Source organism: Diplotaxodon limnothrissa, linkage group LG9 (genome assembly GCF_057381915.1).
Source record: "Diplotaxodon limnothrissa isolate DT_005_m linkage group LG9, D_limnothrissa_male_GT1.1, whole genome shotgun sequence".
In the NCBI taxonomy this organism is placed as follows: domain Eukaryota; kingdom Metazoa; phylum Chordata; class Actinopteri; order Cichliformes; family Cichlidae; genus Diplotaxodon; species Diplotaxodon limnothrissa.
Window position 1 is genome coordinate 11,742,818 of NC_140604.1, and position 23,867 is coordinate 11,766,684.

At 42.1% G+C, this 23,867-nt stretch overlaps 4 protein-coding genes across 5 annotated transcripts; 2 read left to right on the top strand and 2 right to left on the bottom strand.

Moving 5' to 3' along the window:
- Positions 1-210: 210 nt before the first annotated feature.
- slc35d4 (solute carrier family 35 member D4) lies at positions 211-3,994 on the top strand. 2 transcript variants are annotated; one of them, XM_085361944.1, is made up of 15 exons: positions 211-385; positions 792-838; positions 1,026-1,103; positions 1,198-1,279; positions 1,381-1,458; positions 1,554-1,582; positions 1,662-1,713; positions 1,787-1,835; positions 2,041-2,086; positions 2,216-2,251; positions 2,564-2,598; positions 3,016-3,085; positions 3,361-3,454; positions 3,564-3,628; positions 3,885-3,994. In XM_085361944.1, the coding sequence occupies exons 1-15, from the start codon at positions 314-316 to the stop codon at positions 3,946-3,948; spliced, it is 897 nt and encodes a 298-aa protein (XP_085218070.1). In that variant the 5' UTR covers positions 211-313; the 3' UTR covers positions 3,949-3,994. The 2 variants fall into 2 exon arrangements, with proteins under 2 accessions (XP_085218070.1, XP_085218071.1); XM_085361945.1 differs by having other exon boundaries at positions 1,557-1,582.
- A 322-nt stretch (positions 3,995-4,316) lies between these two features.
- rbbp8 (retinoblastoma binding protein 8) lies at positions 4,317-10,455 on the bottom strand. The gene is made up of 19 exons (XM_085362140.1): positions 10,396-10,455; positions 9,751-9,877; positions 9,597-9,639; positions 9,405-9,500; positions 8,988-9,079; positions 8,700-8,772; positions 7,181-7,362; positions 7,010-7,093; positions 6,853-6,929; positions 6,667-6,734; positions 6,272-6,521; positions 5,992-6,157; positions 5,788-5,876; positions 5,356-5,473; positions 5,130-5,267; positions 4,978-5,017; positions 4,792-4,879; positions 4,568-4,709; positions 4,317-4,414 (listed from the first exon to the last, which is right to left on the bottom strand). The coding sequence occupies exons 1-19, from the start codon at positions 10,453-10,455 to the stop codon at positions 4,317-4,319; spliced, it is 2,031 nt and encodes a 676-aa protein (XP_085218266.1).
- Positions 10,456-11,019: 564 nt separating this feature from the next.
- Positions 11,020-15,799, bottom strand: fam168b (family with sequence similarity 168 member B). Its single transcript, XM_085361946.1, has 7 exons — positions 15,711-15,799; positions 13,629-13,720; positions 13,441-13,524; positions 12,993-13,135; positions 12,696-12,894; positions 12,488-12,612; positions 11,020-12,404 (listed from the first exon to the last, which is right to left on the bottom strand). The coding sequence occupies exons 2-6, from the start codon at positions 13,696-13,698 to the stop codon at positions 12,500-12,502; spliced, it is 609 nt and encodes a 202-aa protein (XP_085218072.1). The 5' UTR covers positions 13,699-13,720; positions 15,711-15,799; the 3' UTR covers positions 11,020-12,404; positions 12,488-12,499.
- Positions 15,800-16,574: 775 nt separating this feature from the next.
- fbxo45 (F-box protein 45) lies at positions 16,575-18,197 on the top strand. The gene is made up of 3 exons (XM_085361947.1): positions 16,575-16,901; positions 17,542-17,898; positions 18,000-18,197. Exons 1-3 carry the CDS (start codon positions 16,575-16,577, stop codon positions 18,183-18,185), a joined length of 870 nt encoding a protein of 289 aa, XP_085218073.1. The 3' UTR covers positions 18,186-18,197.
- Positions 18,198-23,867: the final 5,670 nt, after the last annotated feature.

Here is a 23,867-nt window from a genome sequence, read left to right on the forward strand (position 1 = left end):
GTAAGACACACACAAAATAGAATTTATCCCAAATCCAAAAGGACAGACTAAATAAACAATAGTATCTTATCAGTGTACATGTGGTGGTACACTTGCTGTGTGTGGGACACACAGACAGCGCAGTGAACCATCTTCCCACGCATAGACGATCTCGGTGTGCCTGCGTCTTGACGCGTCATGTGTGGTGACAGTGAGGGAAGTTTCCGATCCTGAGAGGTCTTCAGTTTCAAAAACGAGCCGCTGTATTAAAAGCTTTATTATTTTTGTTGGTACTTCTCATCATGTCCCAGCTGCAGCGTGTCTGCAGACCATCATGCAGTGGAGGAGACACGTCACCGGCCTCGCTTTTAGCCTTGTTTTTGTTGTGTCATATTTCACGAACAAGGTAGGTACTAGCGAGGATACGAGTCAAAAACTTTAGTTTGAAAAGGAGGTTACTGATTTAGAGATTCCGCGGAGATGCTTTGAGTAATCCCATGTGAATCCATCCAGACATCAGCTGTGTAAAGGGTAATATTAGCGCTTGGTATCAGGGAGTAGAAATAAGTGCAGGAAGTGTACAAAGACCAAGTGTGAATAGGATCCACAGTTATGCCGAATTGAAAACTCGATTATATCACATAGTTAGAGTCGTGTTGTATCCCGTACAGATTTATAGAGACAGCTGTACAAACCTAATTGGCAGACTTTTAAATGGGTTTTGGCGGGAGTAATGAAGCATCTCTAGGGAAATTATTAATACCACACTGCCTGCATATGAAATGAGCTCACTGTCTTCTCTTTTTTTTTAGTTTGTCCTGTCAGTGTTAAACTTCACCTATCCAACCTTATTTCAAGGGTGAGTAACTGAAAATAAATATTGAATATGTATCTAGTGAAGTGACTCTTCTTTGAGTAGAATACATTTCAATAAATCTAAAGAAGTAAAAGGAATTATTCATTAGTTTAATTATGCACCCTGTTGTGTGATACCTGAATAACCTCGTGTTTGTTCTCACTAACACGACCAAACTGCACATTTCCAGATGGCAGACATTTATTGGAGCTATCCTGCTTCTAGTGTCTGGAAAGCTGGGATGGGTGGAAATAAACCGCATCACCAGGTACTGTCACCGCACTGCATTCTGCTGGGTTTGATATTATACTGCCGCGTGGGAGATTTCCACACGATCCACGTGCTCTAATATTGCATTACAGATCTGCGGCTCTGTCCTGGCTTCCGGGCTCCCTCCTATTTGTGGGGAACATTTACGCTGGTTCCCGGGCATTATCACGTTTAGTAAGTGCACAGTTCACTTAAAATAACATCGCAGTGCATTCATGTGCTGATTTTTCTTGCTACTGTGACAATCTTGTTATGAGTGTGTCTCCTCCACGCAGGACATTCCCTTCTTCTTCACTCTTCAGAACTGCTCTCATCCCTTTAGCTACGTGATCTTCAAGGTCATGCGCAGAGAGGTAAGTGCGCTCACCGCCTGCTGTAAACTGATCTGTTCAGTCATGTGCTTCACACTCCTGCTCCTAATGTGCTCTCTCTGCTTTTTGTTTTTTAGCAGAAGACACAGTGGCTGAAATTTATCAGGTATGGATGTTTTTTTTATTATTTTTTTAAAAAGAGATTCACACATTTCACACATTAAACGTCCCTCCTTCTCTTCCAGCCTATGCCTCATGCTGCTTTCAGCCATCAACCTTCCCTTTTATGACCCTCAGGTAATAACAATCCTGGCTCACTTATTGCCGGTGCCGTAGATCAAGTTAGTTAGCATGTGTCCTTGCCGTGCAGGTGGACCACAGCGGTTACCTGTGGGCCGTCTGCCATCTCGCCTGTGTTGGTAAGTCTAATATCGTAATATGACTTTAAAAACACTTTTAACTGTGAGAAGAATGATGATGAAGATGTCTGAGCCTTGATAAGGCCGAGGGTTTGAGGTGATGTTGTGTTTGAGCTGATCGATTTTGCCCTAAGGCTTAAATCTTTTGATGGCAATAAGCGACTGCAACAGCAGCAGAAATTGAAACAACAACACTGCTTTGCAGGTGCATATAGAGTCTTTCAAGTTCACCACAAGTCCGTCAACCTGAGGTGAGTGAAAGCCTTTGGTGGGCGCACATGAGCGCCTTCCTAGTCTAGCATGCGGTGCAGTTTCTCAGCTTCAGCTTGCTCTGCTGCACATCAGAGGCTGAAGACGCTGCTTTTGTGATTTGATTGCAGTGATCTTGAGCAGCAGTGCATTAACTACCTGTTCAGGTAAGATTCAAGTCTAAATTGTTTGATCTGAGGCTGAACCTTCAATCTTCTAACGTGAGAGTATTAATTTACTTAAACTACATGTAAACAATTGTGATAAACCCAAGTGTTGATGCGTTAGACATGATCCAAAAAAGCTTATTCGTTTCCTTATTCGACTGCCATTCATAAGTCTTAAAATTAAGGGTCAATATACGGGATAGTGATGTCTAAGTTATTCAGTCGGATTCATTTCAAAACTTTAACCTTTCACGTTAAGCAGATTTAGATATTATCAGTGCCTAATAACAGCTTCCCCCCTTTGAACAACAGCGTGCTGCTGCTGGCTGTTGCTGCTCACCCGACAGGTACGACTGACCTCACATAGATTCTGCAAATATTCTCACAAAAACTTCTGTTATTGCTCATTTTGCAGCTCCTCTTCTACTTCTTTAGGAGCCAGCACAGCAGACCCTCCACCTCTGTCACACCACCCCCCTGCATGTCCTCTTTCACTACATCCATGGATCTCCTCTGAGGTCTTCCTCTTTTCCTCCTGCCTGGCATCTCCACTTTAAAAACTCCTTTGTCCAATTTGTCCACTGTCTCTTCTCTCCAAACCGCTCAACCTGAGCTGTAACTCTGCTGTCCTAGTTTAACATCTTCAACCTCCACTTCCAGCTCTGCCTCCTCTCTTTCTGTTACTACCACTGTCTCCAGCTCATTTTCACATATATATGTGTGTGTGTGTGTATATAAAATTTATGCCTCTTGTCCCTGTGCAGGTGACCTCACAGGTGCCTTGGAGTTCCCGTCCCTGCAGTCGCACACATTTCACTGTGGCTGCTGTGCCAGGTGAAAACGTCAGTTTTCTCTAATATTGATTGCATCGATGTTGGTTAGCCGTGAAAACAAGCTGTCGCCCTTTGAGTTCATATCAAACTGAAGCCTTCAGAGTCCGTTCTAATTATACTTGGATATAAAATAAGTAGATCTTTGTTAGAAAGTTTTAAATAACGGCATATTTAGTGTGTTTATGTACAAGGACTCCTGTTCCAGTTCTGTAAAAGGTTTAATAGGACAGAGGAAGGTTTGTGGCCTTCTTACTGGTTGTGTGTCTCACTTCACAGCGCTCTGCTGGGCTTTTTGCTGCGGTTGGCTACAGTCAAATTAAAAAGCGGACTGTCCTTTGAACACTTTGGGGTCTGGATCTTTTTATCTAAGGTGACTTCAGATATGTTAAACTCATGTAACACACAGTTCATCGCACACACACGTGTTGATCGTCAAAGTCAAACTGATGCGATTTACTTGTTGGATTATGTCCTGTCAGGTTACTGCCATGCTCCTGTCTCCATTTATTTTCTCTGTGAACTCTAATGCTTCGTCTCTTTTGTGGTAGGTACCAAACTTTTGTTTCCAGCTCATTTCAGCACAAAAACAAATGTTCATTTTCCATGCTTCAGATTTCTGCATCCGTCTTATTTGTTCTAACATGTTTGTGAACGTTTGTATGTGAATTCTTGTCAGTTGTGGTTTTAAAAAGTTGCAGGTTTATGTCCAACTTTTAATGCTTTTTGTTTTCCAGTTTAATACACGTTAATCTCGTGACGCTGGATTTTTGATGAAAGCCCTGATCTGTTTTTGATTGCAGTGTGGTCGTCAGTCACGTCGGAGAGGCTCTGCTGATCTATTCTGAGAGGGATACTCACGTGTGACGAATTTCAGCACTTTAGACGAGTTCACCTCAAATGACTTTCTTTATTAACTGGGGATGCAGATTCTATTTTTCTACATTCATTTTATAACTTTGTCTATTATCTGATCTCCTGACCAAATAAAAGTTTGGTACAAACTGTCCTCACTGCACTGGGTCAGAATTTAAAGGTCTGCATATTATTACTTACTTATTTGTAGATGAACTGTGACAATCCCAACACTCCATAGAAACAATTATTTATTCATCCAAACTATCCGCACAAAAAACATTTAAAAAAAACAAAACACAAGTCAGAACGACTGAAGGGGAGAAAGGAAACAACGGCAACCTTCTTCACAACATCAGTTCTTTTACAGATGGACATTTTTATTTCTCCTCCTTGTTTCGCTTCGGTGAGAATAGAGCATTTAATGGCTGCCTCCTCCGTAAGCGCGCCTCAGGATTCTTCTCTTCTTTGATGTAACCTACAACAGAGGACACATCCTAGTATTAAAGACAGTACAATCCTCTCTCGTGCACTGAAAAGCATGACAGGATGAAGAATGGTCCTGCTGAGAAATGGGTTCAAATGTTTTGCCCTTACTGCTTTAATCTACAGTGCATAACTGTTAAATTACCTCTCTCAATGCATGTTTGCGTTGATGGGAATCCAACTTCCCAGAAGTTTTCAGGTGTGCATGGAGGAACGTACAGGAAACGATGCCTTGAGCAAGCAGACAGCTTTTTCTGTTTTTCCTCCTCTGGCAGATGGGCGTAATACTGCAGGTAAACAATTATTTAAAATAGGATCAGTGTAAGCAGTGTGTCAGTTTTATTAAACTCAGGTACTCAGAATACTTACAATTTCACATTCCTTGCAGGTAGTGCCCTTCAGTTTTCTTCTCTCATCCTTTTTGCGAACGACTGCTACATGTGCAAACGCTGGGTGTCTAATCCAGAGACAGATCTAGGTTATGGAAAACTGACAATGACCAGCAAACATGATCATCTTCAGATAAACACCTGAAAAGGTTGATCAGTTTCTTACCGTGCTTTAGACTGGCATGCACTGTCTTCAGGAGGATCTCCTTATTTGGAGAATTTAGGGGGGGGGGAAAAAACACAGGGTTTACCTTACGAATAGATATCTGAAAATACTGATCTAGATTGCACACATTTTCTTTCAATCTGAAAGCTCACCAATGGCCTCCTCTTCATCATCATCACGGTCACAGGGCTGGCTCTGGCCTAGATGTGAACTGTTGCAAGATTTGTACTCCCCGTAAGCCGTTGTGTCGAACATCATATCCAAGCTGTCATTTGCTTTTTCACCGAGTCCTTGAAGTAGGGACAGTTGAGATTACTAACAGTTTAAATCAACATATTTTAAATATTTTAGAAAAAAAGTGTTGCCGTGTATATTCACCGAACACACTGTCTCCTCTGTCTCGGTCCTTCTCTCTTTGACGCTGAAGTAAGCTGTGACTGACCCAGGTGCAGTCTGTATCTGCCATCTCCACATGATGCTGCCGCTCATCAATTTCCTGGAACGCACAAAACCTGTGTTAGACTCTCACAACGACGTGTGCAATGAATAGATTTAGTTTAAATAATGTTAAAATGATGAACGCTCACATTAAATAGGGACACAGTTTAAAATAATGAGGTCAGTATATGTACAAGTAAAACTCAGGCTTCAGATCAACCTCAGCACTCGCATTTCTACTCCCAGGTCTGGATGATGTTAATAAGAGAGGATATTCCTAATATGGCCAAGCCCAAAGGCCCCGAGCCAGCTTACAGTATAGTGCATGCTGAGGGTGAAGGTTGTTCAGCAGAGCAGATCACGTGACTATACCTCGTCTCCTTTCCACTCGCTGTCGTACATGGAGAGAGCGAGCGCAGGATCGACGCTCCATGTAGGCTCCACTGTGTGCTTCCTATCAGCTGGAACACACAGCCACATTCAAGTTAACTGAATATTATTGAGGAGCATTTCAAACTGTACAACAATCAGAAATATCCGCATGTCCTTCAAGTGACTTTGCTGAAGAGAAATCACCATCTTTAGCTTCACGCTGGCCTTGTGAAGCATTCAGATCCTGCACAGGGGTTCTTTTCTTCCCGTCTGCATCCAGTTTAACCTTCATTTTTGGCTTCTTGAAAGCAGGACTGCTACAAGAAGTGCTTGGCTTTTGGCTGGTGCTCATATTATGTCCTGACTGTACCTGTGTGATATAAAAAGCACCTTGAAACTCTATATTTCTGTCTTACATTTAATTAAACAGCCTGGACACTAAACGTGGTTAAAATTTGACAATGATGTTACTGCCTTCTCTTGCCTTCCTATCTAGTTGCTCCTTCTTGATGCTTGGATTGCTCACAGATATGGCAGTCTGGCTGATCTGTTCACGCTGTAGGTGTTCGCCTTCCTCCTGGTTGTCCGCGTCTTCTTGGAGTCCTCGTTGACTGCGTTCCTGTACCTCTGGACTTCCCTCCTTCACCCGTTTTGCCCTGCAAACACTGCCGCCTTCTGCAAACCGTTTGATGCGTGGGAGAAGAGATGGGGACCCTTTAGATGTTGAGTCTGGACTGTGCATCAGTGTGGATGAAGAGGACAAGAAGCAAGGCCTTGAAGAGGGAAACAAGTATAACTGTAGCACCGAACTGTTATTTTTTTTTCTCTTTTCCACATGGAGGTGTCTGCCACAGCAGAAGATGATGTCTCAATGCTTACTTTAAACGAACGTCCTGCTTCCAGAGAGTGCTGAAGCTTCTTTGCTGGCTTGGGGCTTTCCTGAGATTCTAAGGTGAGAAAGAGAGCTAATCTGTTTGATCACACCTAAGATTCGTTTTTATTAAAGCCTGATCACATTACATTTTTATTAGATCATCATTTGTTTCAAATCCTGCTTATACACACCATCTGCTGCTTTTCAATAAGTTCAAGGCCACAAGTTTCTGCAATTGCTGCCTCTTCTTCATCTTCAGTCACATCATCTGAAAATGGAAACAGACATGTTAACAGCAACACGCTCATGATCGCATCTACGGAAGACCAATAATGGATGAAGTCACACTTGAGATCTGCGACGCGTCCATTTCACAGGTGTTAGGGACGAGCACTTCTGCTCTTCCAGGATTCTTTGTGGCACCCTCAGGATCTTTGTATAAAAAAGAATTTAGATTAGAAAACTGGTTTGTGTCTTCAGACAGGTGACGAAGAGGAAGCTACTTTAAAGAGGACTGACCATTGAAGAGCGAATTGTTAGACTGTGGTAGAGGCACCTCTGCATAGCGCACACGCTTCATTTGGTCGTTGTTTTTCTGTTTCTTCAATCTGTTTACCACGGGCAGTGAGCTGGGCAAGATCGGGGAGTCTGGAATAACGCCCTCTTCCTGTTCTGCGGGTGAGGCCTCCTTGGATTCAGACCTGAAAAGAAAAGCACACGTGTAGTGCTTCACTGGAAACTGAAACTTTAAAACTTACCGAACCTGAACCTACAAGCCTACTGAGGGGGGAAATTTATTTTCCCAAGGGGCCACAGAAGAAACTGGGACTGTTAGCACCAAAAAGCTTATAAACACATAAAAATAAGAATACTGAGTAGCAGCTTGGGATAATGTATTGTTCACTCCTGAAATGTCTGACCAATGTAGGTGATACACATTTTTATAGAAGCTTTAATTCAAGAGGTTTAACAAAAGTATTGCACTGTTTACAGCTATTTGCAGGAATCATGACACAGTCCCCCATTTTAAATATTTAAAATCTATTAAGTATCTTTTCACTGGAACTTTTAATATGAGGTTAAAAAATTAATTAATTAAAATCTGGGCGCAAACGGAAGAAGCCATAAAACCAAAATAAACCTATCGGAGCAGTAGAATAAACTTGCATTTGTAAAAAGAATAAATGCACAAACCAGGCTCAGCAACACCAAAACACATGAAAGACAACTGAAGACATCTTAAGTACATGAGCGCAGTGGATGATTGGCTAAGAAAAACCCGTTCACAATATCTAACCAAATGAAGAACAGTCTCTGTGAGACAGATGTATCAATGTCAAGAGACACCTTGATGAGTAGACTGCGCAATGCTCAGAAACTGTAAAAAGAAATACAATAAAATAAGAAAGCAGGGGTTACATCTCAGACTCTACAGGTCTCAGTGTGTAAATGTTAAAGTTCATGACAGCACAGTCAGAAAACGATGAACAGGGATGGCTTATTTTCAGGAGAAAGCTGCTTCTCTCTAAAAAGAACATGAAGGCAAAGCTTAGGCTCACAAACAAACCACAAGACTACTGGAACAGACGAGACCAAACTGAAGACGTGTACGTATAATGCAGAGGGGTGTGTTTGGCAAAACCCAAATACATCACCACAAAGCACGGTGGTGGAGTGGTGATGATTTGATGTGTCTGAGTCATCCAAGAACTCCCATATATACCAAAGTATTCCAAGTCATCCGTCTGACGGTTAAAGCTTGGCAATAACAGGCTCATGCAACAAGACAATGATCTGAATCAAAGCAGCAAATCTACATTCAACAGAATGGCTGAAAAACAGAAGAGTCAGGGTGTTGTGCAATGGCCCAGTCAAAATCCAGACCTCAATGAACTGAAGCAAGTCTGTAAAGAGTCAAACTTCCTCCATGATGCGAGATACTGATAAACTTCAAAGTACTTCAAGTTATTGCTTTAACTTTTTAAAACATTTCTCATATTTTTCTCGTGAACAAAAACATTAATGCGACACAGCTTACCGAGAACTCTTCAGTTTTTGCAGCTCAGCTCGCAGCTTATTGTTTTCATCCTCCAGCAGGTTTCTTTCATTTTCTGAGGAACAAAGGTTTGCAAAGAACATGTTTTTCTCTGTTCTTAAACAAACTGAGAATCTTAAAGAATTTTTAGGGTTTTTTCACATTTATTCTAGTATATTACTCGTCATATTATATAACATACTACTGTTGTGAAAGATTGCATCTGCATATGTGTATGCACATCAGAGAGGGCTATTAATGGCTGTTGGACACCGAAATGAAAACACTCACTTAGTTTCTCGATAAGACGCAGATTCTGCTGCTGACCGTTTTTCATGTTCTCCTCTAAGATGGAGCATCGATCACACTCTGCTGCTCGAAGCCTGGAAAGGGAAAGCACTGCTGGCAATCTTTATGTTTCACACCGTTTTAATGCAACACATTAAATCTTGTTAACTTTCAGTCTGCGGGGGAATCTGAAGCACCCATACAATGAATCAGAAAAGGTTATTCTTGTCTTTGGTATCATGTTGCTCCAGTTAATTAGAAATCCCACATCAGTGCCAAACTGCAGCTCTCCCATCCTAAGTTATAGTTAGAATTTAACAGAGGTTCAACGAGACACATATATTCCAAACAAACAAACAAGCATTTGCTACAAAGGGAATAACAGTGGAGTGCACGTGCATTCATCTTTGGGTAAATTACCTTTCCTCCAGGAGAGCCATGGCATCCTGCAGGTTTTTATTTTGCTCCTTGAGCTGCTGGTTTCGACTGTAAAACACTTCAAGCCTCTGCGCATCTCTGTAGAGGACAAACACATCACTTTACCCTTCATACATAACTTACTAAGACTCAAGTGTCTTTCTCATTAAACGCAAAATGACACAACATACTCACAGGCAACGTTCCTTTTTCAGCTTGCTTACTTTTGCTTCCAATTCTAGAAACAGCAACAAGTGCAATGATGACATGTGTTTTCATTTAGCTTCTGAACTTCATATTATAGATATGAAAGCCAGCATGAACGTGGTGAGATCAAACTGTCAGTTACCCTGAAGTGCATTTTGGTGACACTCTCCAAGTTGCCTCCACAAGTCTTGAAAGCGATCAGCTGATTTGGCTGTCCCGCTGCTCCTGTCGTTTCCAAAACTATCTACAAGCGTATCTCTGCTCGCTTCCTGCCAACGCAAATCAACCGTGTTTGCCTCACAACAATAAATTAATTCTTTCAGCTCATTTTAGTGTTGCTTAATGTTAATTCGCACTTGTCAATGTAAGCCTACTTTAGCTTTGCTACATGGCGCGCGCAGACGAGCGCATAAACTTAGTGCTAATTAGCTAAATAATAATAATAATAACTTTCACCCCCTCAACACTCACGTGTTTACTACTTATTGTTTATTGGCTTTCAGAACAAGCATTAATAAAACTTCACCTCTGTCTTTTAGCTTGTTCTCCCAATAACCACTTAGACTACAATTAAGAAATAAATGCAAAGTTTAGACTTAATGACACGAGCTCACGAGAAAACAGCCGCAAACAGACTCAGACTTACACCGACACGTCTAAAGAATAAAAACTAGGATATTCTGTCAAAGAGAAAAATGGTTAGAGTAACGTTTAACAGTACAGTACCATGTTTGAGCCATACAGGCTACGGCTTGACCATAACAAAATCCAAATTCGCGCGCCGAACTGCAAGCTGGGAAATCTTCTTCTTCGTTTTCCAATTGACGTAGGAAAGCTTTGACGCCATCCTCTGTTAAACAGCAGCCAGTGGTTTATGCTACTACTTCTCTCCAAACAACAATAATAATGATAATACTTAAAATATTGTTTTATGAAATTAAGTTACAGAAAGTTGTTTGACTTGACCTCAATTACCAATGAGTAGCTTTAAGAATAAAATGTCTAAAATCTATAATATAGAACAGAGCCATGGGGACTACAGTACAATATCATAATCAGAACTGTGTAAAAGTCCTGAGTCGGCCCTTGTTTCTTTATATTTTGAGTTCCAGGTTTAAAATACAAATTCCCAAAGAGCCATTACCTGAAAATGTGGCATGTCATGTGGTCATAAAAAAAATTGTCATACCAAATATTGCCTTTCAAACCAGTTTGAATCGTCCAGCATATATTTTGTTTCATGTTCTTCTTTATTTTGTCATCATTTCTGGCTGCCCCAACACACCCAGTGAGAAGACATGCACAACACAGGTTATTCTTATATTTGTTTTTATTTTTGGTCTTTCTTTAGAATACAAAACAGCAACCAAAGTCACAAAAATAACATTTACAAAACATGTTTAACTGAGGTGACCGAGGCAACATAGAAAAGCATGTCTGAAACAGTGACATTGGTGGATTTTTAGCCTGGAGACTTGAGGTAAGACAGCGAGCGATGTCGGAAAAAGTCAAATATCTTTTACAAACCGTTTGGAATTAGTGCCTTCATTCAGTAGTGCTATTCACAAATGGAGTTTAATATCATTACGGTGCCCTAACATGTCCACGTTGAGCGGTGATTTAATGATGTAGTGCTTCAAATCTGCCTAAGAGTAAATTCATTAGAGTGACATGTAAGTCTAAAATTCTAAGCATGTTGCACTGTATGGCACCATTCAGAATGGTTTCCGTTCGAGTCCCGCTTTCACACACATGCACACACACACACACACACACACACACTTCCTGCTCATCCACTCTTATTAAATGGGTGCAATTGACTTCTAATAACTTCCTATACTTGTTCCCCACCAAGAACACTTCTGGCTAAAATAAGTGAATACATCATATATCACCCAAGCAGGAGCAGCTTCAGACTTTTGGGGGAAAAAAAAGAAACTGAAACACCATTTGTTTAAAAGAAAAAGAAGAAAGTTTAACAGGCCAGAAAAAGTAAAAGAGTTGGAATGGCCACCAGTCACAGAGGCACAAACTCAAAGTCCCATCTTTTGTTCCTACAATACAAAAATGGTAAGACATTATGCAAACACTGCATCACTGAAAGAAAACGATAAAAACCACTTACCTAAACACAAAGCGGTGAAAAATAGTACAGTTTGGCCCGTGATGGACGGCGCAGGTATGTTTTTGCATGAATAAACGTTTCTCGTCTGTTTTTTTTCTTTCACATTTAAGACATAGTCACTGGTGATTCAGCATTGCAGATTATTACTCTTTTTTTTTTTCTTCTTAGTTCCTTTGGATTTGTGCCTTTTATTGAATTTGCATCTGTCACAGCAGGGAGAATTGAGCTAGCATTACTTTGTAAATCTATATATACACATGCATTCAACATCATATTTAATCCCCCAAATTAAAGAGAAAAAAACTATTCCAAACTCCTTTTTCACTACATACGAATTTAAGCTATAAAAACCTGCATGAGAGTCCACATAGAGTTTGCATGGAGGCTTTGCAGTTTGATGTGAGATATGCAGCAGGTTTGTAGAGGTGCTGGCGTTGAGGGGGTGGGGGTGTGGGGGTATGGAATGCAGCCTTATTCCATTAATAGGGGTTGTGGGGATGGGCCTATTTGTCACCCCCTGCTTATCCAAATGGGACTCTATGTAGTTGGGTTTTAGATTCACATTATGCTGGAAGAAGAAGAATTGGTAGCGGACGCTGCCAGGGCGGGGCAGGTCGTCACCACGAGAGAAAAACACTGGAGTGTGAATGCATATCTACCATCTTCCGGACCTGCAGAGAGAACACCGGGTGTAAACATAAACCTTTAATCTGCACCTTTGACCAAACTTGTGATGCTTTTAAAACATACTCACACTTCTCTCTCTTCACCACTGCGGGGGCACGTAGCTGTAGCTGGGTGTGCCAGGAGGCCGATATGTGGGCATCGTGACTGGGTGGGGAGCGACGGGCGCTGGTGATGGAGTTGTCAACAAAGTTCCTGAGGAGTGAAAGCCACAGGTAAAACTACAAATCGAACACATTTGTATCCTGGATAAGATTCAATAAACTGCTGCAGCTCACCAGCTGACATGGCCATAGTGGTGCCGGCTACCATGCCCATGGCGACACCGTTGTTGCGGGGAGGAGGGATAGGCGGGGCATACATCGCTGCAGGCATCCCATTGGGCTGGACCACTGTCGTGTGATGGATGACATGAGGCGGTGGAGCATACAGAGCCTGTGTGTAGTAAGGGCCTTGTTGTTGTGAAGGTATTAGTGCCTGGTGGACAAACAACCACACGTTACAGCTCAAGCACTGAGACTGGATGAAGAGGGGCAGCGTGTTATTAAAAATATACACATACAGCAAGGACTGACCTGTGCATAGGGGTTCTGTTGGGGGTAGGTGCTCCTGACAGGGTACACAGCAGTTGGGTAGGGGTTTGGGGAGGATGAGTACGGTGGGACGGTCCCTGTGCTGGGAGAGCAGGACACTTTGAAGGGAGCACTTTGAGCATAGCCTGGAGAGGGAGGAAGACGGCTCATATTAGGGCCGTTTGTTCTGGGACAAAATAGCTGAAGCTTGGAAGAAACACTGGCTGTGCAGCTCAGTAAAACAGGACCCTCATAGAAGAGAAGCGCACACACTTTTTAGGGTTATTAAGAGTCTCTTTGGAACTTTTATTCTTTATTACGTTATGTTTATAATTAATTCAAATCAAGAAGTCAGATGGAACAATTTGACTCTTTTGAAGTGCATCAGGAAGATGTGTTTCAAGATCTATCAGATAAACTCGGGCAGATTTCATCGTTACTTTCTTCTCACCGTTAGGGAAGCCTGGGTTTGCTCCTGCGTAGATGTTGGGAGTGTACATTGGAGCAGCCGCTGCGTATCCTAGAGGAAATCCAGCTGCCAAAACCAGAAACAAAACAAGAATATAATAGTATTCTCAATGCTGGGAGATATTTTCTTGTAATTATGCTTGTTTCTTAAACCACTATGCTTCAGGTTACCTGGATAACCTATACCCTTAGTGTTGGTAAAGGGGACCCCTGTTGGTGCAGGGCTGTATACTGGGTTCATTGTGGCTGTCTACTTGCAGATGCTGTAAATAAGAGAAGCACAGACAGGTTGGAATGATGCAATCATGCATGGAAACCAACTGCTGATCTGTGTGCCAGCAGAGCTCTTGTGGAAAGGATGGACATGAGAATATGAAGCTTTCTGTTGCTGTCGATTGTGACCCTGTTGTTCCAAAAACAGCACAGTGATTGTGAAAAGATTCCTCAGAATGTTTAAACAAAACCTTCAGTTCTGCTTTCAGAAACCTTAAGCATGTCGACTGGTTTGGTGTGCTTTCTTTAGAGCTTAGACTTTGACATACTCTCCATTTATTAGACTGCTGTTACTGTAGCTTTCCCATTCGTCACATTTCATTACGTTTATATGTCATGGCATGTGCACAAACTACTACTTTTACCCAACGACACAGCTGACTGACAGCGGTCTGCATGATATGACCTTGCAAGGTCACGGTAACAAAAAAGCGAAGACTAGACTAATAAGCATTTCCTGACATTGTGTGCTGACGTGCACCTATTACAGTTGTATTGGCATTACTATATATTCTGTTTGATAATAAACATAACGCAGAGAAGGTGCTTGCGCTATTTTTAAAAATGGTGTCAACATGGTTCCTAATGCTCTCAGCACTGTCTAAAGCAGAAAGACATGAGCGCAACTAGTCATTGTACAATGTTCGTGAGCAGTTTGTAAAAGACATTTTTGGAAAATTAATACACTCAGCTAGACCTTTCATTTTGCATTTTTTGATGCCATTCTGTTGTTCGGGTCAAACCTTAAATTTAACAAGGTGCTATAAACATTCCTCAGAGATGTTACTCCACGTTAACACGATGCTATCTCCTCCTCTTCCTTCTACCATGGGGTCTCGATCATGAGTTGGCTCTGCTCTCGGCCTCTAGAATTCCCTCCCAGCAAATATCCATATCACTAACTCCCTCTCGCATCAGAACATCTCTTTAAACCGTGTGTAAGGTGACCTTGAGTGTTTTGAAAGGCGCCTGAAACAAAATGCATCACTATTGTTATTACATTTTACAGCTTTCTTTGCGCATTTCCCGAAGAAACCATGACTTTTGCTTCCCATGACGGTCTCTGGGTTGATTTTAATGCATCTGTGCTTCCACCTAGCGGTAGCTAAAATAAAAACTTAAGCATGAAAAACAAAAACACAAAAAACCTTTCCACCTCGTTACAAGGTGCTCATTCAAAGTGAATGGACTCTGGTAAATATAAATTCACAATTACACTTACTCGGGTTGCTATAAGCACAGTCACGCTACAATTGAATCCAGATTTAACTCCAGTTTATTTGATAGGCTGACTCTATAGGAAACTGAAATTAATCAAAACTTCAAATTTTCAAAGAGAGAGAGAGGAACAACATAATTTAGCAATTCGGCTTTATTTGTGTTACTTTAACTATACTCTTTCACCCAAACACAGCGGACGACAGGGGCGAGAGAGGTGTGAAGCTATGCGTTTCTGTTTGTTTGGTGTTTTTTTTTTTTTTTCCTGGATGTTTTCTTAGACTAAAATCTAAATATGTGCTGCTCATCGGTAAGTCTTAAAGGCTGCTTTCGCCTTCCAAGCACAAACCCTCGGCAGTAACATGTGCCCTCTCAAAACATGACGTTCGATACGTCGCCTGCAAAAATTAAGATGGCAACCTGAAGTAGAAGAATTTGGAAAGGTGAACGCAGCGGGGCTTTGTTACCATCAGCTAGCTTAGCTCACAAGCTTCACGATCTCCACCACCTGCAGTTAGCCTAGCCTGTTTGGCGCCGTAGGTGAGCGTTGCTTTACACGCTGACCCGCTAATCACCTGTCTGACCGCGCGAAGCCGCCGGAGTGTCCCCGGACAGCAGACAGATGGGGGACAGCTCGTCAAGCAGGCCGCATAGCACAGGAGGCAGGCAGCCAGACAGCTGTGTCAAGCGGTGCAGCCTGTCCCGTTACCAGATAACACGCATATCTTTATGTCCCGATAACAAAAACCCACAACAACTTACTGTTAGCTGCTTTGACCGTCAGTTAGTCACCTTCTCCGGTCTTGTGGGTTAAAATGAAATAAAGCTAACTGCTGTTTTGCTCCCAGATGCTTTGCTTAACTCTTTTGAGCACCCCGCGTCACTTCCGTGGTGTCACGTGGTATACAAATTAAAAAATAAAATAATATAGTCTACTTTATATAAGATGCCGGTTTTGTTTTCTTTCAACAACGTGTTAAACAATGAAAACACCAGTAGTTCTTTTTAAACTATTATCATTAGTTTTCCGTCAAACACGATCTGAAAATAATTATCAAATCCAACCAACATGACGTAACAGGTCAGATAACGCCTTTTATTGGTAAACAACTGCATCGTCTTTTAATACGGTTCGTATTTTTTGCGACACAATCACAACACTTTTGACGTTGCAGCGGTGTAACGTCCAGTATCGCAACACTGCAACAGTACTGTGTAGCAACCCTCCTTGAACTCATTATGTCGGCTCTGCGGTCCTTGCAGGCGGTAAAATTTATTTGACTCGAGCGTGACTGTTGCTTTATCTAATATCTCGTCGTCTCCGGACTCGGGAGACTTTGCTTACTTCTTAAACTGACCACTGTTTCTTCCGAAATAATTTTCGCGTTTCTGTGACAACGGGACAATTAGTGCTTCGTGCCCTTTGAGGACCTTGACGCATCGTTTCCATTCAGCCATTGAAGTGGGAAGAGTCGGGTCCGTATACTGTTGTGGTTTTAGCGCGAGCTACGTGTGGGTTTTTCACAGGTTAAAAATGTTGCTGCCGAGCTCATATTAGGAACCGTCTTGCGGTGTACGGTGAAACTACTCGCTCAGCTGGCGTCGTCGGTGAAGAGCAGGAGCATAATGTCTGGAGCGGCGGGTGGGGGAGGAGGCTCCTCCTGCTTGGGCGCAGCAGCGGCAGCCAGTTGCAGCTCCACCGGCTCTCCATATGCGGCTGCAGCCGGAGGAGGCGCAGGGGTGGCGGGGAGGCTACCAGCGAGGGTTTTGGAGCATGTTTTCTCCTACCTGGAGCTGACTGACCTGATGCGGTGTTCGCTGGTCTGCTGGCACTGGAACAATATCCTGGCGGATGAAAACAGCGAGGTGTGGCGCAGCCTCTGCAGCCGGACTCTGAGCGACGAGGCTCTGCGGTCTGACATCCTTTGTAACCTGCCCACCTACAAGGGCAAAGTAGGTTTACCAGTACACATCCCTCTATCCTGGGGTTACCTGTTTGATTATGCCTTTACACAAAGGGACAATGTAGCCATAAACATTACTGAATGTCAGCGTAATCTAGTGCTTTTTAACGTATTCAATGAAATATAAGACATAAACGGGCATAAAACTGAATCCTGCTTGTTGTATTATTGTCTTTCAGTTGGTGATCACACTGAGCAGGTGTAGAGCAGATGTTTTGTTGCCATTGGGCTTATCACTGGAGTCCATATTGAATTGACTCTCCAGTCTATAGTTGCATAATAGAACAAAACCTGTTCTAAGCAGTCTGTGTATGGAGACTGTTTATAGGAGTGTTGATGGCATGAAAGTAAGGTTTGAATGAGAACAACTTGTCTGTGTCCAATGTCAATCTAAGGACGCTCATTCATTTGTTCCAAAGTGTTTTTAGAAACACGACCTACATTCTTATGAAAAATATTTGAGCTCTGCACCTCTGAATGGTGCAATGAGCGTCCTGCGAGATGGAAAGTGGAGTAGCATGTCTCTTCTTCTGTATGCATGCTTCACAGAACTTTTTTCCCCTTACAAATATTTAGATTTCCCAGCAAGTGTCTGTGATTTTGTTAACTGTAACTGTCTTCCTGTGCAGCTCAAGGCCTTTCAGCATGCTTTGAGCTCCCACGACTGCTCCCGCAACGTTTACGTGAAGAAGAACGGCTTCACTCTGCACCGCAACCCTATTGCCCAGAGCACAGACGGCGCGCGGGGCAAAATCGGCTTTTCGGAAGGGCGACATGCCTGGGAAATCTGGTGGGAGGGCCCCCTGGGCACCGTGGCAGTGATAGGTATCGCTACGAAGCGGGCGCAGATGCAGTGCCAGGGCTACGTAGCCCTCTTGGGCAGCGATGACCAGAGCTGGGGCTGGAACCTGGTCGACAATAACCTGCTTCACAACGGAGAAGTCAACGGGAATTTCCCCCAGTGTAACAATGCACCTAAATATCAGGTAGGAGTCGAGATTTGAAATGACGTTTTAAAAGGAAATTGTGTAAAGAGTACAAGTGAAAACATGATTATAACTCCTGATGTGACCGTGCCTGTCCACAGATCGGGGAGAGAATACGAGTGATTCTAGACATGGATGACAAGACGTTAGCCTTTGAGAGAGGTTTTGAGTTTCTCGGAGTGGCTTTCCGTGGACTGCCCAAAACCTGCCTGTTCCCTGCTGTGTCTGCAGTATACGGCAACACTGAAGTCACCATGGTGTACCTGGGAAAACCTCTGGACGGCTAGATGCAGATCAGCCTGTGCCACCCTGAAATCATACATGTTCCTGTCAAGTGCAGACAGACTGCTGATTCCCTCCCTATTGTAGTGTTTTAAGGTTTGGAGGGTAAGTGGTCACATTTCTTCCAAACACAGTAACCTTATTTCCATAAGCACACAGAGAACAATCTGCAATCTACTTCGACTCACCAAAAAAAAGCGAAGGTTTTTTTTTTTCCCAAACTGGACAAACAACAGGGGGAAAGGAATGTGCAGGGACTGTTTGTGTATCTACGTGGAGAAGTCCACTTTTACAGTTTAGCTGCTGAACTCTATTATTCACCTTACAGGGGAAACTTAATTTAATGTCACGCATTTTGGACTCGTGCTGAAGATTTACTTGAGATTTTGTCTGCTTGAAGGAGGCCTAAGCTACTCTAAACCAAGTGGCGAATGCTTTAACGCAACATTTTTAACATGTGACACAGTCGTTAACATGTGAGTTAATGGACAAACGCATTGTGGAATGACTGCATTACAGTGAAATGAAACATGTGAGATGTATTGTAACATTCTGGCGTAGGTAAACCTCAAGGACACATGGGCCACGTCCATGGCACGTGTGTGGCAGTCCATGCATGCGCACTGTTGTGCTGCGTATGCACTGAAACATCTCCCCCTTTCAAGTACTTACTCAGTAACGGTGGAAACTAAACCTGTAACATGAAATGTGTCTTTTTAATGTGCTACTGTAGTATTACAATTTATTTATTTCCTGGTTTTATCTATGGTACTATAGATACTGTGTGATTTTAAAGCCTGAAAATAAAGTCTACATGGTGCCACTCCTACAGTAAAGACGGTTTGATGTTTGTTTGCATAAGTGAAGAGAATGCAGGTGGTCTGAAAGATCGACCATCACCACACTGTCAGCTATTGATCAACTGGTAATGGTAAATGGACTGATTCTTATATAGCGCTTTTCTACTCTCCCGGAGTACTCAAAGCGCTGTATAATTGTTGGCCTTTTTTTTTTTTTTTTTTTTTTTAAGGGAACTTGGACAAGAGGATCTTGCTCATGCTGCCAAGCTCAGCCATGAACTGTATGATTATGATGCACAGACTAGCATATCTAGGCTATTCCATTAAAAAACAAACATTTCTCTTAGAATCAGCTTTTTAGAACAATAACTTATATATTTAAAGAAGCTATACTAATATTGCTTGAAGAAAAAGTGGATTTTCATTCATGGTTTAGAAGATAAGCCTGGTATCAAAACATGGGAAAAGGGAAACCTTTCATGTACTATTAAGTTGTTTTTAACCAACCACACATGGAGATATGAACCCAAACTTGAGTTTCTATCTAGCGACTCGTCAAAAAAACAAAATAGATCAATCATCCACAGTAACTTGGCACGTGCCCTGTTCCAGTTACTTTGCATCACAGACATTAAACCTGAGCAGTTTTGCTACTGAAATGATAATATACTGTGATGCTGGGCTATATACTTTGATGAAAGTAAAATTTTCCAAGGCTTCATTAAATGTGCTAAAGTAACTGTTTAAATAAAATCTGCTGGTTCGCTCTGGAAATCCTTTTGTCAGATTTCTTGGATTTTTATACGAAAGACTCAGCTGCTAACAATAAACAACAATACATTTGAATTATTTAGTTTGATTGCTTTATTACCATTGGACTATTTCACAAAGTGTTGTTGCAAATCTAAAAACTTGGCTCTTCTTCTGTTTTTTTAACAAGAGCCAGGTAATTACCATAACAACTGTATTATTGATTAGTATGTGGTACAAGCTGCAAAGACAATATCCAGTATACAAGATCAACCATTATAAATACAAAACATTTTACCAGGATTAATGACTTAGTTATGCAATAAATTATTAGCAAAATAAGAAAAACAAAACATAAAATCATGTGGGGACACAAAACTCCACATGGCTATATCCATTCCTGTGAAAAACTAGGACTATCCTAACTGCTTCTACAGGAATCGGGGAGGTAAGTATTAGCTAGGTGACGCTAATCAAATGCACTCTTTTAGCTGATCATCAGTGATCAGTACGTATGAGCAGCTCTATAAAAACAGAAGTTTTAGTGGTTTGCATGTCTGGACTATTTAGGTGTAGTCCAATCTTCCCAGGAGTTGACCTGTCAGCCAGTTCACCTAAAGAGCAGACCGTGCAATGTGCAGTGAAACTGCAAAAAAACATAAGAGTTAGATTTCAGACTTTACAGGACTCAGCTTGCATGTTAACTGTTAAAGTTCATGACAGTACAATTAGAAAAAGACTGAACATGTATGGCTTTTTGGAAGGCTTGCCAGGAAATAGCCTCTTCTCTGAAAAGAACATAGCAGCATGGCTTCCAACGTTGCATCTGAACAAACCACAAGACCCGTGGAACAATGTCCTTTGGACAGACAAGACCAACGTGGAGATGGTTTGCCTCTAATCCACAGCAGCACATTTGGAGAAAACCAAACGCAGCATATCTGCACAAACACCTCACACCAACTGTCAAGCACGGCGGTGGAGGAGTGAAGATTTGGGTTTGTTTTGCACCCACAGGACCTGAGCACATTGCTGTCATTGTGTCAACCATGAACACCTCGAGGGGTCAAAGTGTTCTAGAGTCAAACATGAAACAAGATGAGACAAAAACACAATGTTTTATAGCACAGCAGCAAATCTACTCCAGAATGGCAGCAAAAGAATAAAAAGTCCAGACCTCAACTTGATTGAAATGCTGTGGTGGGATCTCAAGAGAAGTGTGTGAGTAATGTCTTAAACATGTTGATTTACTTTGAGGCACCACTTTGGTCTTGTCTGTCTAGCTAGTGAGTGAACAACATGCACATTTCAAATTTCAACATGCAAAAGGCCTCAGACAAACAGCAACATATCCAAGGGAAAGTTGGGATTTGGAGATTATGTATCGGAATTTCAGGAGCGGGACCACGCCTCCAAACACGCTCTTTCCGGTTGTCATCTATATAAGTTCCCCCCAGTTCTGCAAACTGTTCATTCTCGTTTACGTGCCCCACCCTCCCTCCTTGTTCTCAATTCTATAACTTCTTCATTCCTATTTAGTACACGGGGATCTGCCAGGCCCGGGAGCCGTCGCCAGTCCCCTTCGAGGCCTTCCCCAAACCGCAGCTCAATTCATGTCCAAGCATTCACCTAATATCTACTAAAACGCCATCAAAACTAAAATGAGGACATGGGCCCGGCTAGTGAAATATCTTTAAAGACCACAATGCACTGCTCATAACCTCAGCTAACCTCCTCTGAGAGTTTCATCCAAAACAAAACCTTTCAAGCTTGACTTTTCTCTTTTTTGTAAATGTAAAGGTGTGAAATGCTGTTTTCACATCGCTAACATACCTGACATGACAGCGATGTCGAGTTCTGCCTTCCTGCTCTCTGTCAGTATTTATTTAAAGGCAACTCTGCAATAAAAGATACATTTTACATCTCAAAAAGTGCCAACAGAAATTGTTTTGAAATGCTCTAAAATCAGCTCAGCTTGACTCAGGGAAAAAGCCTCTCAGTGCTGGACAGCGTCTCAGCAGTGAAGGAGAGAATTCATTGAATGATTGACTGTCTATGTAATGCCAAGGCAAAGAGATTGGCTGCTTCGCGTCTGCCAATTTGTGGCTCCAGTTTACAGCTTGCCTGTTAGAGTACCTGCTAATACTCCCCACTTTCTGTTCTGTCCTTGAATGTCTGTTTGCCGGACTGTCTATCAAAGTCACTTTCTCCATCCTTGATACTTTTACTTTGCATGTCTCACTGTCTGTATCCAGGGCTGCTATCCTCCCGTTCACCATCAAACCTGCTGTATAACTGCTTAACCTTGGTTTTGTCCACACATAACGATCTAATAGGGAATCTGAAAAAGGATACTGACTATATATAATTTATTTTTAATTCATTTTTAAATCTTTATTTAGTTGCTGCTTATTGACTGTACAGCCATTAACATAATAATGAAATACTGGAATTTCAGTCACTAAAATGAATGCATAGACGTGTCTGTACTACACCTTTCCATTTGTCAAATATTTCCTTTAAAACATCTCCAAAACTTAAAAGTCAAGGTTATCATCGTTAACTAAAACTAAACTACAAACTGAAACTAGATGTGAAAAAACATAAACATTTGAATGAACTTAAATGTCAAAATAAAAGTTGGACTTCTGAACTAAATTAAAGTGGGAATGATTTTGTGAGAATGAAAACCTTTAAAATCAGTTCAACAATAGAAATTAAATCCTGGTGGATGCCAGTGCCTCACTTTGATGTAAATCTATGTTTCCCTTGGTTTAAGGAAAGTTGCATTTACACGTATGACTTAGCAATATGAGTAACATCTACACCTTCTCAAAGGTTTCTAAATCCCTCCGATGCAATGTTTGACTGGTGGGAGACCTCGACAGAGCCGAGATTTAAGGGCCCACGAAAACGCCGCTGATCCTCGAGATGTTTCCACAAGAGGGCAGTGACGGTTTTTTGCATGCAATGCAAATATCGTCCCACCACAGAGAAAGCCTGATGATGTGGAGCAAAGCCTCTCGAGAGGATACAGGTTTCCCACATTAGTGTAACGTCAACTGTTGTTGCTGCTTGTATCTGTTCTCACAACCTACAGCCTTAAACAGAAGACTGAGGTGCGCTGATGTATGCGCCGTATGCTCTGAAGGCGTTAACAGGAAGACGGGAATTGTGTGAATATTTATAGAAGCTGTTTTTAATATCTAAAGAAATTAAGCAAAGAAACAAAAGAAACAAAAACTTTCTCAAAAACTAAGAAAGTGTTCTAGTGTTTACATTTAAGTCTCCATCCCGTTTGTTTCGTCAAATAGCAACTGCCCACATCCCCCCTCTACCCTGCCCCACACACACACACACACACTCACACCCACACACACACTCGTGGGACTTTTTTTTTACACCACCGCTGCTAGAACCCTTTCGCAGCTCTCAAAAATAGAATGCAAATATCAGTAGTGTGCCATGTCTTAAAATGGCTTCAGCTGCTGAAACAGACAAAAAAACCAGTGCTCACACACTGCACTGCACGTGTTCACAACACTGTGTGAGTGTAGTGCAGGAGCTGCTCTCACCCAGTGTGCTTAGACTGACACACACTGCCTCACACTGCACGCTGCTACAACTGAACGTGAGCAAGGCCACATGTAAAGATGCACCTAAAGCCACTGTAGGTCACGTCGGTAACAGGTGAACACACATGCCATTTCATTAGGTACACCTGTGCAGATATCTTATTAGTCAATTGCAGCAGCAACTCGGTGCACGCAGGGATTCGGACACGGTCAAGACGAGCTGCCGAAGTTCACTGAGCTCAACTCAGTTCAACTGAGCATCGCCATGGAGAACAAAGGCTGTTTTAGTGACTTTGAAGCCGGTATGGTTGTTGGTGGCTGATTATCAACTGGGATTTTCCCACACAACAATCTCTAGGGTTTATAGAGTTTGCAGAGATGCTACACTGCTTCAAGCCGATAGGAAGGTGTTGTTACAACCAAGGTATGCAGAAGAGCATCTCTGAACGCACAGCACCTTTAACCTTGAAGCAAATAGGTTACAGCAGCAGAAGACCACACTGGGTGTCACTCCTCACAGCTAAGAACAGAAAACTGAGGCTACAATTCACACGGGTTCCCC